This window comes from Lemur catta, chromosome 2 (genome assembly GCF_020740605.2).
Source record: "Lemur catta isolate mLemCat1 chromosome 2, mLemCat1.pri, whole genome shotgun sequence".
NCBI lineage: Eukaryota > Metazoa > Chordata > Mammalia > Primates > Lemuridae > Lemur > Lemur catta.
This window is the reverse complement of record NC_059129.1, coordinates 136,693,458-136,709,219: the sequence shown is the minus strand read 5'-3', so window position 1 is coordinate 136,709,219 and position 15,762 is coordinate 136,693,458. Positions and strand designations below refer to the sequence as shown.

The 15,762-nt window shown below is 33.2% G+C and overlaps 1 protein-coding gene across 7 annotated transcripts in view; it reads right to left on the bottom strand.

Moving 5' to 3' along the window:
* Positions 1–15,762, bottom strand: part of SCAF8 (SR-related CTD associated factor 8) — a 176,067-nt gene that overhangs the window by 113,476 nt on the left and 46,829 nt on the right. For 6 of the 7 annotated variants that reach the window (XM_045544614.1, XM_045544613.1, XM_045544612.1 and 3 more), the window contains 5 exons: positions 14,104–14,265; positions 9,693–9,846; positions 8,460–8,590; positions 2,568–2,744; positions 1,375–1,454 (listed from right to left, as the gene is read on the bottom strand). In XM_045544614.1, the coding sequence (XP_045400570.1) occupies positions 1,375–1,454; positions 2,568–2,744; positions 8,460–8,590; positions 9,693–9,846; positions 14,104–14,265 (704 nt within the window). The remainder of the gene's footprint in view (positions 1–1,374; positions 1,455–2,567; positions 2,745–8,459; positions 8,591–9,692; positions 9,847–14,103; positions 14,266–15,762) is intronic. The other variant, XM_045544615.1, reaches the window with a different exon arrangement.

The following is a 15,762-nucleotide window of genomic DNA, read 5'->3' as shown; positions in this document are numbered from 1 at the left end:
TGTCACTTTAACTCCTCTAGCTTTGAGCAATGAGAAAAATGGTCTATCATTCTACAATTATAATTGACCATATACTTTATAAAACTAATATGCTTCCTTTAGAAAAGCACATACATTAGGTATATTAACAGAAAGACAGTATTTAGGTAAGAGGAAATAATTTAACTATACTCTGGGAAATTCACACCTGGAATACACCTGGAATTCTGGGTGCCACAAGGTAAGACATGAACAAAAAAGAGGGCATCCCAAAATGGGCAAGCAGGATGGTGAGAAGTCTTGAAACAGTTGGAAAAAAGTGTACTTCATCTGGAGCAAATAAACCTAAGGGGAAGAATGATACCTATCTTCAAATATTGAAAAGCTATGTCTCCAAAGATAATGGAATAAATGTTTCCTCGCTTCAGAAAGTGAAACTTGAATCAGTGTGTAGAAAATAAAGGAAACGGAATTCAATTCAACAAAAGAACGCATAATAATAAGAAGCATCTCATTACAGAAGGTGTTAAAATGGATAAATAACCCTATTAGGACTGTTAAAAGGGATTCTTACATTGTTTAGGACACCTGCATGATCTCACAGGGTTCTTCCAACTTCATAATTCATAATCTAAACTACTAGTTTTTAATTTTGTCAGGGAGAATCATTTTACCAAAATGATATATTTGTATTTAATATATTCTATAATTATGTTTTTATATATTACCCCCAATATATAAAATAATCACTGTTTGAAACAAGAGTGCCAGACACTTTCACCATTCATTCTCCCTCTTCCAATACCTCCACTGCCCCCCTGCCCCCAACATCCTCCTCCTCCTGGTCTTTTCACATACCCTCACAGAATCTAAGGCTCTGCACAATTGTTTAAGAAAAAAAAAAATCACTGATTTAAATAAAAGCATATAACCCATTTTAAAAAACAAAATCCCTATAAACCCAATTCTTACTTCTGATTAGGTTGGCATGTTCCCAGAATTTGGTAACTTCATAGAAGTGGCCTTTGGCACTAGAAGCAAGTTTCGCTCCTAGTACCGCAAACATTCTTACAATTGAATTAAATAACTTAAAGCCTAATAGAGATATAGAAAATATCACCACTAGATTTACCAATATTTATCAATTTTTCCTATAAGGAACTTGATATACCCCAACTATTTGCAAAGATTTGAGAAGGAGTCCAAATAATACAGGGAGGGCAATAAGAAGACAACATCTCTAGCACCTTGCTATCATGTTAAAGCTGAAAAATTTGAAATAATAACCCCAGCTTATTCAAAGTGTACTCAGTAGTTCACATGGCAACATCCCTCCCAGTACTTACAAAAATAACCAAAAAAAACTATGGCTATAAAGAAAAACATAATTCTTACAGTTGAGAAGTTGGAATTTCCTTTTTTGGTTCTTCACTATGCTCAGAATCTTCCCCAAAATCAAACCTATCCATCAACTTCTGGGGGGAAGGGGAAAGAAAGAGACAAATCAAGAAGTACTTCACACAAATGTAAGTTACAAATGCTACTTTAAATGTCAGTAATGTCCCATTAATTTACCTCTATCATTTAATATATAAATGTTTTATATCATTTTATATTCTACTATTACAGAGTAAAGCATCTTATGAGTGGATCTTTACTTTTCTTTAAAGTACTTTGACATATTACCTCATGTAACAAAACAAATTATGATATATACACAGGATAAACATTAACACTCTAATTTTACGGAAGACAAGACTAAGGATTAAAATAATTAGCTGTCTTTCCCATGGTAATACAAATTGATAAAACATCTAAGACCATAATCAACAGATCTATTTCTAGTATGGTTCTCATTTTGGAATGCTCCAATATCCTTCTGAATGCTCAATTTAAAGGCTTTTTATGTGGTCTAGCTATTTAGAGTTAGGCTAAACTAGACTTGGAATCTGCTAGCATTTAAAAAAGTTTAAGTAATAATCTAGTATTAATAAATCAATATTTATTTTCCTATAAAAATCACAGAAGCATAAGTAAAAAAATATGGATACCACTTCCAAGTATTATATTTCCATAATTAAGAAGCATACTTAGGATATCATACAATAAATTACACATGAAAGATTTTAAATTTTAAAAACACTATCTTTTATACTTAGGCTTCAACTTATCATAGCATAGTGACAAGTTGTGGAGAAGTTTTCCTTTGAACTTTCACATATTGAACAGTTTTAATTTTAGCAGGATAAAATTATAGAATACAGAATATCACAATTAATAAAACTGTGGCATTCATGAAAGAAACTACACAAGTTCAGAAAATAATCACTTACCTCAACAGAGACTACAAGATTTTACTGACCATTTATCATTAACCAAAAGAAAATATCTTAAATGTTTCAAGAGGAATTTTAAAATTATTTGATTTCTTCAGAAGTTTGAATGTTTTGTAAAATTTAGAATGTCTTCTACAGTACAGTGGATATTAAAACAGTCTATGACAAAATGTATTTATAGAATTAGAATGCACATGGGAGTACATACAATTTAACAATTCATATAGAACAGATTTGATATTTAATTTCTACCTTGTTAAAAGAGACTCCCTGTTCTAAGGGAGTAAGAGTGTTGGCTGCTGCAGCTGCAGCTGTAAGTTGTGCTGTAAGAGCCTGCAACTGGACAACAAGACCGGCATCCAGGGCCTGTAGAATGGAAGGCTGGGGCTTCTGCTGTTGTATCTGTAAAGTTTGTATTAACTGCTGGAGCTGGAGAGGAAAAAAAGTTATTACAATACAGGTGTTGGGTTTCATTTATAAGAGTGCCCACGTAAACCTTTTAGTCAATAAAATCAATCATTCTACACATTCTTAGGAGATGAAGAAAAAAACATGCTAACTCCAAACAACAGTTAAGTTTTTAAAAAAGTTTTTTTGTGCACCAGATATTAACAGTCCTTATTAAGTCTGTATTGCTTTAGGAAAGTCAGTGAACTTAAAACAAAATAAAGTGGTCATATGACACACAGATAAAAAACCCACTTTTTCACTAAACTTCTTATCCCTGCTTCAACTAACTCCTTAAACTCTGAAAAGGAACAAGCACTGAAAACAGAAACATCTTTTGCTATCATTCAAATTTATCATCTCAGAACACATTTCCTGAAAGGTGAAGAACAATTAAGAAATTTGTTTCTTAGAGTCTGATATGAAAGAAACGAGTTATTAATGATGAATTGTGTCATCTAGAGTTGAAAGCAACCTATGTTCCCACTATATACCCCCCCGTTAAAAAAAAGATACATAACAGTAAGATCTTTAAGAGATTCCATAGATTTAAAAACCCTACATACATCCCAGAAATAACTGATAATCAATCAAGTTCTAAACCTAAATTAAATGCAAAATTTATCAGTTTAGAAGAGAAAAATAAAAACAGCAAAGCTACTGATAACCAAAACATCTGTACTTTTTAAGTAAAGTTCAACTTCCAGTAGAAGGCACAAACACCATGCAAGACAGTAAAAAAAAAAAAATTTTGTGTCTAACTAAAATAGGAACATTAGGAAACAAACTAGAGTCATCTAACTATCAACGAAACATTTTCCACAAAACCACTAATATGACAGCAAAGAAAATATAAAACTATGTGTTAGTTAAGTTACTGCACTCAGGAAGCTCCAGAACAATTAAGACCACAAATAAATACAAGACAACATGAATCCTCTAAATCACTATTAGGAAGGAAGGAAAAGAGGGAGGGAGGGAAAGAGGAAGGAAGGGAGGCAGAACAAGGTAGGCGGGGAAGACAGGGAGGGAGAGAGGATGGGAGGGAAGGAAAGAAATGCTGTATTTCTCCTTTACACATTTAACTGCTCCTTTTGACATCTGCATTCAGTTTCCTATCGTCTCAAAAATGTAGACTAGATTCAATTTAAGACTATACATTGAACTGATTTCTGTATTTTTAAAAGTCTAGAATGGTCTCATGTTTTTGAGACCATCTTTTCAGAGAGTACACAACCTTACTATTTTTTAGTCATTACTTCCTTTCCAAAATCATTATTACCAAAAAAAAAAAAAAGGATATTCCCTGTCTCTAGATTTCTCTCTTCTCCAATTTACTTAATGTTCAGATCATGACTTCAACATAAAAATCTCTGGCAATTCTCCATTGCTCAGCAAATGAACCCTGTATCTCTCAGTCCAACATTTACAGCGTTTACAACCAAGGTCTCACTTAAGTCTGCCGTTTCAACTTTGTTATTAATAACTTACATTGATTACCTTTTCCTCCAGATAACTCCAAAACATCTTTTTTATATCCAACACTGCTATGCTTTGTACATCATTCATTCATTCCACAAAAATATATTCTACTATATGACACCTACTAAAACCTAGACACTAGAAATACAATAGTGAAGAAAACAGACAAAAATCCTTGTCCTTGTATACCATCTATTCCAGCAGGAAGAGACAGAGAAAAAACAAATAAGTAAATTATGTAACAGAATAGAAGGTAGTTAAGTGGTAAGGAAGGAAATAAGGCAGGTGAGAAAGGAAGAGTATACAGAGGATAAAAGATAGAGTATACAATTTTAAATAGCAGTCATTGAAGGCCTTATTAAGGTGCTATTTAAACAAAGACTTACATGAGGTTGAAACCATATGAATATGTAGGAAAAGCAGGTTTTCAGTATAGAAAACATCAAGTGCAAAGATTTCGGGCAGGATTATAGGCAGTATATGTAAGGAACAGCAAAAAGGCCAGTGTGGCTGGAGTGGAAAAGGTCCTGGGGGAAAGAGTTGAGGAAGTGAAGCAAATGATAATATAAACTGGACAGGGTGATGGGCAACATGAGCAAAGAAAATACTTATCCTTAGCTTAGAAAAAATCTTTGATCAGTGATAAAAAATGTTGGGAAGGGAACAACAGGTCAAACTGAGAGCATACAAGACCTAGTGAAGTGATTGTTAAGAACTGGGCTTTCACTGCATGAGATAGGGAGCCACTGAAGGAATTTGAGCAGAGGAGCTACATGAGTGATTGTATATTAAAAGGATCACTCTGCCGGGGGTAGTATGAACAGACTGTAGCGGAACAAGGGTGGAAGTCCCATTAAGAGGCTACTGCTATAAAACAGGTGAAAGCTGGGCATGGTGGCTCACGATCACACCTTTAATTCCAGCACTTTGGGAAGCCGCGGTGGGAGGATCACTTGAGGCCAGGAGTTTGAGGTTGCAGGGAGCAGTGATCATGCCCACTGCACTCCAACCTGGAAGACAGAGAGAGACCCTGTCTCTAAAAACCAAACAAACAAAAAAACAAAGAAACACGTGAGAAATGATGGTGGCTCAACCCTAGGAACTAGTGATAAAGGTGATGAGCAGTGGTTAGATTAAGAACATGTTCTGAAGGTAGAGGATTTCTTAAGAGATTGGATGTGAAGAATGAAACAAAGAAAGAAATCAAGGATGACTCTAAGCTTTTGAGTCTGAGCAACTAGAAAAACAGCATTTCCATTAAATGAGATGAAGATGCAGGTAGAACAGGTTTTGTTGGAAAGATTAAGAATTCATCTTTTACTCTCAATAGTCTTCTGTCTACACAGCTCATCCTTAGCATGTCTTTCTTACCTATCCTTTAAAAAAATTAAATATCATCTGTACAACAGAACTTTCCCTGAACCAATTATCTTTACTTCTGAATTTTCAAAGCCCCTTTACTACTCCCATGATTTTTTTTTTTTTTTCCTAACAGACAGGGTCTTACTCTGTTGCCCAGGCTGGAGTGCAGTGGCTCAATCATAGCTCACTGCAGCCTCGAACTCCTGGACTTCAGTGATCCTCCTAGCTTAACCTCCCAAGAGGCTAGGACTACAAGTGCATGCGCCTGCCATGCCCAGCTGATTTTTAAATTTTTTGTAGAGACAGAGTCATGTTGCCCAGGCTGGTCTCAAACTCCTGGCCTCAAGCGATCCTCCCACCTCAGCCTCCCAAAGTGCTGGGATTACAAGGCATGAGCCACCACGCCTGGCCCTTCCATGATTCTTATAAATTTTTAATTTAGGTTACATTTATGCATTCCAATAAACATTTCCTATTAAACTCTAGGTTTCCAGAGGCCAGAGGATATTTTCTCTTTATCTTGTATACCCCAGCAAAAAGTACAGTGTACCAATGAAGTGACACAATACCACTGGACTTCAGAGACCAAACAAGCACTAAAATAGTTTAATTTGATTTGAATAGTGAAGAAAGGGAGAGACGTAAAGCAAGTGGAAAAGCAGATAATAAACGTAAAAGGGAGAGCAACATGAGCAAAGAAAATACTTACATTAATTTAGAGAAATCTAAGAATCTGTGTAATATAAACAATAAAAAAAAGTTGAAAAAAAATAGGCTACACTGAGAATAACTTTAAATGCCACAAAGTTGGATTTTATTCTATGTATAACATGCAATTACTGCATGCTTCTGAGTAGATAAGATATATATGACCATTTTTAAAGATTAATCTTTCAGCGAAATAAAACGATGGGTTAAAAAGGGAAAAGACGCAAAGAGACCAAAGGCTATTTAGATTATAACATCAACAGTCCAAAAATGAAGGTGAAGGAGGACTAGGGTAGTAACAGAAAGAAATAAAAAGAAAGCAAAAACTCTAGTACACATCAATCTAAAAAGAGCAAAAATACAACATACATCAGATGTGCATGACAAAGTTAAATTTTTAAGAAATTGTGTACACTATGAAAAAGTAACAAAATTGATGGTTTTTAATCATAAATATCTTTATTAAAGCCTATTTGGGAAAGGTAGAATAAGTGGATAAAAATAACAAAGAATTTGAAGATGTTATCAAAAAATAATCTCAAAAAACACACCAAGCCCTGGAAGTTTTTTGATTAAGTTCATCCGGAACATCCAAGTACAGAAAGTAAGTAGTCAAGCTGTACTATACAGAACATAAAAAAGGTAAACATTTCTGAACTTATCTCACAAAGCCAGAAATAATGCTAATTTAAAAACTGAGAATAGTGATAAAAACTAGAGACTCATCTCACATCAGAGGGTTGCAAAATAGTGACAAATAGAAAACTGTAACAGTTGCAAAAGAATTTACATTTCACAAGTCTTTTCAAAAAACAAAAATTATAGAATATTTAAATGTACTGCCTCGGAAAAGCTCAATTGTGTTTATGTGTGTACAGAATTGCAATGCTGAATCATTATGAGAAAGTCTAATAATCGAATTCATTATATCTACTGGTTAAAGAAGAAAACCCATACTATTATCTTCACTGATAAAATTTTAAATCAAAACCCAATAAAAACACTATCATCTAAGAAAAGCAGAATATGCCCATAATAAAGAGCACGTATCAGAACAAAACGAACTTCATACCGGGAAACAAAAGAGGCATTTCTATTTGAGTCTGAAAAAAGGTAAGAATGAATGAGTGCTATTACTTCTGTTAAAATCTCTTCTGGAACTTAGAGCTGGTACAGTAAAATAAGAAAAATACATAACATTGTTAAGTACTTAAATAGAGGATAAAGAATTACCATTAGTTACAAATAATATAATTTAACTGAAAAGTGAAAGAAAATCAATTGAAAACTAACAGCAATTAGGCTGACATTGACTATAAAAATCAAATCTATTGAAATTAAGTCATAGAAATATATCTAAGAAATGTGAGGAAACTACATTTAAAAAGGTACAAAGCTAAACTAAGAGACATAAAAGATTTGAATAAATGTATAAGTACAATGGAATAACCTGACATTGTGAAGACACCAATCTTTCCCATTCCTCAAATGGATTCATACATGTGGTGCTGATCCCCCTATTCTCCTTAAGTTCCAGCCACAGAAACCTCTCTATTCCTACAATACACCACACTGCTTACCACCTCAGGACCTCTACACTTAAAATTCTCTCTGCTTCCTATTCTCCAACCTAGCCATGACTAGTTCCATTTCAAGTCTCAATTCAAACGTCACTTCCTCAAAGACACCTTCTCTTGGCCACCCTCTCTGATTCTGACCCTGACCCCCAAACCTAGTCACTCTATAGAGTTATCCTTTCTAAAGTCATACATCACTATCTACAATAATTTTGTCCTCTATTTTTGTCTGTCTCCCCTAAGACAGGAAGAAGTCTTCTCCAAGATAGGAGACCATGCTGTCTTGTTACTGGGGTGCAACAGCACCTAATAATGTTTGGCACAAATTAGGTGCTAAATCAGTATTTTGGTATAGAATGAATTTTTATAAAATAATCTCTGATGACAATGGAAGTGTTCACAATGCAATATTAAATGACAAAAACAAGTTACAGCGGAGTATATATAGGGATGCCATTTTTATAAAACTAAAAAAAAAAAATACTCTCTAGGTGGTATGTTATGAAATAATACATCAGGAAAATAATAAATTTTAAATCAATCTCGACATAACAGAAAAATTGCTCACCTGTTGGCCTTGAGGACTTTGTAAGATCTGAGCCACTGCTGCAAGTGTATCTGTATTTGTTATCTGAGATACCCATGGATCAGGTAAGCCTTGGACCACATTGGCTGGAGTAACAGGTGTCACCGGAGTTCCTTTTAAAAAGGACATCACACCCCCCAAATAAATATTTAAGTAAATAAATAAGACTTGAAAAGGTAGAGAGAGATTTGTTCTATTACTTTTATAAAATATACAAATTTATATAAATGTTTTTATCATGTTGCCTCAATTTTGAAAAATCACTTGAAATCCTTTATCGAATCATAAGTTAAAAAAAAAAACCCAAAAAAACCCAAAGGATCTGTCCATATTTGTCCTCAAATTAACTAAGCTACCACCATATTCCTCCCTTATCCTATGTTCAAAGATCCCCAGTGGATGCCTGAAACTGTGGTTAGTACTGAACCCTATATATGCTATGTTTTTTTCTGTATGTATATACATACCTATGATAAAGTTTAATTTGTAAATTCGGCACAGTAAGAGATTAACAACAGTAATAATAATGAAGTAGAAAAATTATATTGTAAAAAAGGTATGTGAATATAGCGTCTTTCTTCCTCTCTGTCTCTCAAATACTGTATTGCAGTCATCTATTTTCAGTTGATCTCAGGTAACTGAAATCGTGGAAAGCAACACTGTGGCTACGGGGGGACTACTGTAACTTTAAAGTACAGTACATATCATATAAAACCATTTTTGTTCATACGTATGAACAAAACTAAATATATACCAAAATGTTAACAAATTTAATTCTTGAGACTATGACAAAAATTTTAAATGTCATTTCAATGCCTCAAAAAAACATGATTTTGAGATTTTGGTTTATTAAATAATTTTCTCAGGGCTCCTTATAAATGTTAAGTTCCCCCAGTATTCTATAAATATTAAGTTGATTTATATGCCAGTTTAAATAGATAGCATCAATCAAGAAAAACCTGACACACCAATTTCTGTAAGTTCATTATATTTATGTCTCTGAAGATTAAAAAAAAAATCAGCTTTCTAAATTTTAGAAAGAATTACATATAAATATAAAATCTGATTTTATTTTTCTCTTCGAGTTACATTTTCTTTCATTTATCTAATGCTGGACAAATTCTACACTGTCAAATAATTTGTTATATGAAAAATCATCTGAAAAGTATGAGTAGAATATTTAGACAATAAATCTACATTAAAGCATGAACATACCTGGAGTATTGCTCATAGCAGCAGTAGTACTGGCCAAAACAGGTGTGACAACTGGAGGAGGAATCCCTGCTGCCATATCCAAAAGAGGCTGAATAATCTCGCTCTTAAATACATTATTCTTCTGCCACAAGTTTAATACTCTCACTATTTTACTCTAGAGGGAAAAAAGAAAAACAACATTTTGGTTTTTGCTTTCAAAACCTTATTAGCAAAGCCATCTTCATAGAGGCTATTAGGGAACTGGATGGAAAAGAGGGATTAAAACACTTCCATGCTTCTTTCCACCCTAAAATTCTGTTTTCTATCATTTTGCATTTGCTAGCCATAACTCTCTTAGGAAAAATAAGTTAATTCTGATATACAAGATAAATGAAAGCTACATTTAGCTGAAGACAAAGATGACAACTAGGCTTCCTCTTCTATGTCAATTCTAATGAGATGGATGGCATCATTGACTGGAGAACTACCTTAAGGATTCTGAGGCAGAGTCAGAATTCATCTCAGTACTACTAGAGTTGTATTTCCAGTTGATTTTAACTTTGTCTCATACAATGTCTATCTTTTGAACAAATAAGTAATTTCACAAGATAATAAAGTCCTTATCTAATGTGACTTTTAAAATTTTCATTTTACCAAGCTACTTAAGGGGAGCGCATTTCCTCATATAAGAATTTAACCAAATTACTTCCTTTCTAAGCATCTTGCCAGAAATTCTAATTCCCTACCGGTACTATAAACCAGAGACAGATAAACTTCTCTACAGATGGAATCTGAAGCATATCCATCTCTCTTCTCTCTTCATTGTGTCTTTTCCTTATTGTTTCCTACTTTCTCTCCCCTGTTGTAGAACGTCAATGCTATACTGGTATTATTTAATCTGGCTCTCAGAATGATAATGTTCTACATTATTTCATTTCTCACAATAATGAGTCCTCTACCATTCTGTAAAGAAAAAAACATTTAAAAACCTGCTTTCTACTGGCAAGCGGACTCATCAGCCATCGCTGAACCATCTCAGTGATTTTCTCTTCTTGATAATAGGCCCTTGAACTGCAGCATTGCATTCAATTTACTCTACCCACTAAAGAGTCTCAACATTGCTCACCCTAACTCCCACTCCAATTCCTTTACCACCAAATATATCAAATTTTTGTTTTAGTCTCATCCTTTCTGGATTATTTAAATATTCAGAATACTCTGTATTTTTGATAAATTTCCAGTCAGTCATATAATATTTATGTAGCTGCTATAAAATTCATGAAATATTCATTATCTATATAATCTTTCTGATTACCTTGGTCTCAGGCTGTCAATAAATTAAAAATAAATAAATAAACCTTAGTGTTCCCATTTATAAAATAAGACTACATAACGAAGGATTCTCTCAACCTTTTTCTCAATCTCAAATTGTATCAAACTGTTCAGGCTGGCTAGTATCTTAAATGCCTTAACCACTTGCAAATTTTGAGCATCCTGGGACAGAAATATGCCTTATTTACTAGTTATAGCTATTCTTACAGCAACACTATGAAGCACTTCTATTTAATTATGTATACCCTAATCTTGGTCCAAAAAAGATTTCATATGAAATTTTATTTAGTTGTGAAATTCTGTTTAATTGTTGTCTGTCTCTTCTGTTATAGTCTGTGTATTGTAAACTTGAAAAGACTGAGTATTATTGACTTCTATTTCTTGGGTCATTCTGAAATCTAATAACATAATTAGTAATATTTAGGGAGAACTTCATAAGTAGAAAAATTTCTACTTAAATGCCTCTCTTGGTTGCGTTAGGAGTTTTACACACCTTGAAGGCTTCATACTTATAAGCAGAAAAATATGCCCAACAAAGAAGAATGTCTTTATTCTACAGTATTTTGGAAGAAACATCAATTGGTCCATCTATTATGTCTTGCTTCTTGAAATACAAACATACTTAAATAATAGTCATGGTATCATGAACTCGTTATTAGTAAAAGCAGAATGATTCGATTATATGACTATTTTCTTGATATTGTCACCAATGTGATTCACAACTGTTTTAACACATAAAAGTTCCGTAAACAAGCACTAAGTACTAGTTATTACTACTGTGATGCTACTTACTCCATTAGGAAAAAAATATTTTAATGACAGAGGCTAAAATTGAATATAAAAAAGAGCATCTTGTTAAATGTATATATTTTATAAGATAAAGTATAGCCATTTTCAGAATTAAGATCTGGTTCATCTTTAAATCCCTAATAATATTACAGTAACCTATTTTTAAACTATGTTCAAACTAATGTATAAATTATTTCAAATGAAGCATAATAAAATTACACAAAGAATGCTTCATACCTTCTGATTTGACTATTTCTCCTTTCTAAAACATGGGCACTTGCAAAGTGAGTGTCTTACATTCTTTTGCTTTATATAAAAATCTTTCAGTTTCCAAGACGCTCTTCATGCACTTCAAAATTGGCAGGACCTAACAACTATTATTATAAATGCCTCTCATTTATGATTGAGATTACAGTATTAATGCATTCTTTCTTCCTGTGGTTAAAAAAAAAAGCCCTATTCCATAAACCCTATTATAAATGAGATATTATATTATGAAACCTACAAATTCAAGACTGATTTGTTCACTGTAATTAATAAAAATCCAAGTCTAAATTAGTGAAATTTCTAAGTCAAAGTGTTTAAAGTTACTTTAAAAAATGCTTATATAAAATTTCAAATTAGCAAGTTATTTCAGGTGGGATTCTAAGGTACCTATTTTGAAAATCAATTAAGATGGTCATTTAAAATGAGAAGCACTTTTTGCCTGCACAGAATTATCAAAATATCAAAGTAATTAAAAACAAATACTTTTTATCTTAAGAAGTATATCCAAGAATAGTTCACAAAATATACTATAATAAATTTATCTCCACATCTATACATTGTAACAAGATTTTTTTCTGATTCAAGACTATAATAATTATTAAACACAGTAATCTTGTTATATTTGAGATGAGGTGGAAGGTTTGTGGTGAGCTTTTAACTTTTGTGGTTCTTCCTTAAAGCAAACATTAGTCTTTATCTATTTTTATCTTTTCTTAATCAACATTGCAATCAACCCTGTTAGAAAAGCACACCTAAATTTCCAAATCAGAACCCAAAATAAACAACCTTCTAACATCTCAGGGCAAATATGAGGATAAACAACTCCTTTTTATTCCCCTCAGGATCCAAAGCTTTCTTTTAACTTGCAATTATACAATATTTACACATTCAGATCTAACAGACCTAATAAATAGTGTGATTTCTAGCACCAATAAAAATCCTACCATAACAAAATAATTTTGATATACAGTTATTTTCTTTTTCTTTTCTTTTTTTTTTTTTTTTTTTTTGAGACAGAATCTCACTCTGTTGCCTGGACTAGAGTGCCGTGGTATCAGCCTAGCTCACAGCAACCTCAAACTCCTGGGCTCAAGTTACCCTCCTGCCTCAGCCTCCCAGGTAGCTGGGACTAAGGCATGCACCACCATGCCTGGCTAATTTTTTCCATATATTTTTAGTTGTCTGGTTAATTTCTTTCTATTTTTTTGGTAGAGATGGGGTCTCGCTCTTGTTCAGGCTGGTCTCGAACTCCTGACCTCAAGCAATCCACACGCCTTGGCCTCCCAGAGTGCTAGAATTACAGGCGTGAGCCACCACGCCCAGCCGATATACAGTTATTTCCTATTGACTGCTTGGCAAATCCATTTTTCACAGACACTGGAATGTTAAATATTAGTTTAAGTCAAATAATCACAATTCTGAATTGGTTGTGTGTGTGAATAAATGTTCAGTGTAATTCCAAAAACTTATTGTAGCAGTTTCTTTAACATCAATTGCTTCAATAAATTAAACAGTAGGAAAATCAACTATATCTTTCCACTCTGTTTAAGAAATTCTGAGAACAAAAAGGAATATGGATATTTTAATAATTAAACATTCAAATTTGAATTAACTAAAAGTAAATGATAACATAAAGCCATATACAGTTATGCACTGCCAAACAACGGGCATACATTTTGAGAAATGCATTGTAAAGTGACTTCGTTATCCAGAGAATATCATAGAGTATATGTAAACAAACCTAGATAGTATAGCCTACCTACATATGATATAGCCTACTGCTCCTCCTATGCTATAAACATGTACATCATGACACTGTACTGAATACTACAGGCAACTGTAAGACAATGGTGTTTGTGTATCTAAACACAAGAAAAGGTACAGTAAATATACGGTATTACAATCTTAACAGGACCGCGGCTGTATGTGTGGTCTGTTGTTGACTGAAACATTATTATGTGGCATGTGACTATATTTAGACAATCTAAAGACTAAAGACCAAGAAGGTAACGTATCTCCTTTTAAAAAAAAAACAGCGGCATACCTTGTCATCCCCAGGGCAACGATATAAATTCTGGAAAGTGCTAATGATGTTATTACTAAATCTGGGTGCAAATACATCCTTTTCTTGACCAAACTGATGTCGAGACTGTCGCACAATGGAGTCAATAACATAAAGTCCAGGTACCTTGTATTCTGGTTTACACTGATGAAAAAAAGAAGAGTCAGAAGGGAAGGAAACGGAAAGGTAAAATTCTTGATAGAAAAAAATCATCATAAATCTCACATAAACACAACAACACTGCCCATGCTGAGGTAATGAATACTCAGACACTGACTATTCCATGCTGTCAGTCTCTTGAATGGCATTTTAAACAATCTATTTTGACTACTCATTCAGTTCAACTACCAGTCACCTAAATTCTAAAACAGTACTGCATAACTGGCTTCAATGACAAAAATCAAAATGATAAATAAGGCATTGCTGTAATTTAAAAAATTTAATTATTTTGAAAAGCTACATGAAAGGAAGAAACAAACTCAGGAAAGAAGGGCTCTAGAAAAAGCATTGCCAACATGCCTTAGGCTTCACCTGAAACATGTAACAAAAGAGTTTCCATGCTAATGAAAGAACAAATACCAAATGGCAAATTATAACATTCTAAATATACCAAGAGCAAATTTTTAATTTTTTTCTCAAATACCACATCTATGAGAGGTAAGACATTACCATTTTAATTCTGGCAATCTATCCTATGAAAACATTTTCAGCTACTCCACTAGGTCAATGTTTCTCAACCATCTTATCTATTACCCATTTTGAGAAATACAAAAGTTCTCTACTTTCTCACCACAGGCTTCGCCAGCCTAGGTATTGAGGTGAGCACAATGGAGAATCCTTTTACCTCAAGCATGCTGCTCCTATTTTTGTCTCCATATTCAGAAGCATAAGAAAACCTGCTTCCCAAACACATGTTGATTAAAATATAATTATGGCTGCAAAACAGGTTCTACTTCCTAAAACATTTTAAAAATATTTCACCCAAAGTAGTTTCCTAGAAATTATATATGATACTAAATCAAAATCGCATTCTCCAGAAACCCTTCTTGGAAATCTAAGACTGAGTATCAGTGAGAAAGAATCCTCAGCCCACCCACATAAAGTTTCTAAATGGGATTTTCATCCAAGACAATGAATGATTTCATTCTGCACAGACTATATGACATTTGATTTGTTCCTTAAAATCCTTTTTAAGTTCCTTATCTCTAAGGTCTCTATTAAGTCAAGAAAATGAAGAAAACCTTTAACACCAATTCACAAATAGCTATTCTAGATTTCTGGCTGTTAAGTGCTTCAAGTAGTTTATGAAAGGGCAACAATGTTGGTGTTTGGCATTAAAGTTTTAGGTTTAACCTAACAAAAGGATTAAAAATGTCTCTGTTTAAAGCTATTCTTTCTGAAAATCTGAAATAATTAATGTTTTTCCTCATGCTCCAAAAAAATGTAGTATATTTGTCCTTAAATTCATTTATCTAGCCAAGACTATTTTCCCTTGACTATCATACACTCAAAAGAAATATATACCTAGCCAGGCAAACAAATGCATTTTAGAAAAGAATGCTTTTTCAACTTCAAGTTAAAACTTAAATTCAGGACATTCACTTTGTTTAAAGAAAAAACAAAATGTGTGTGTGTGTTTGT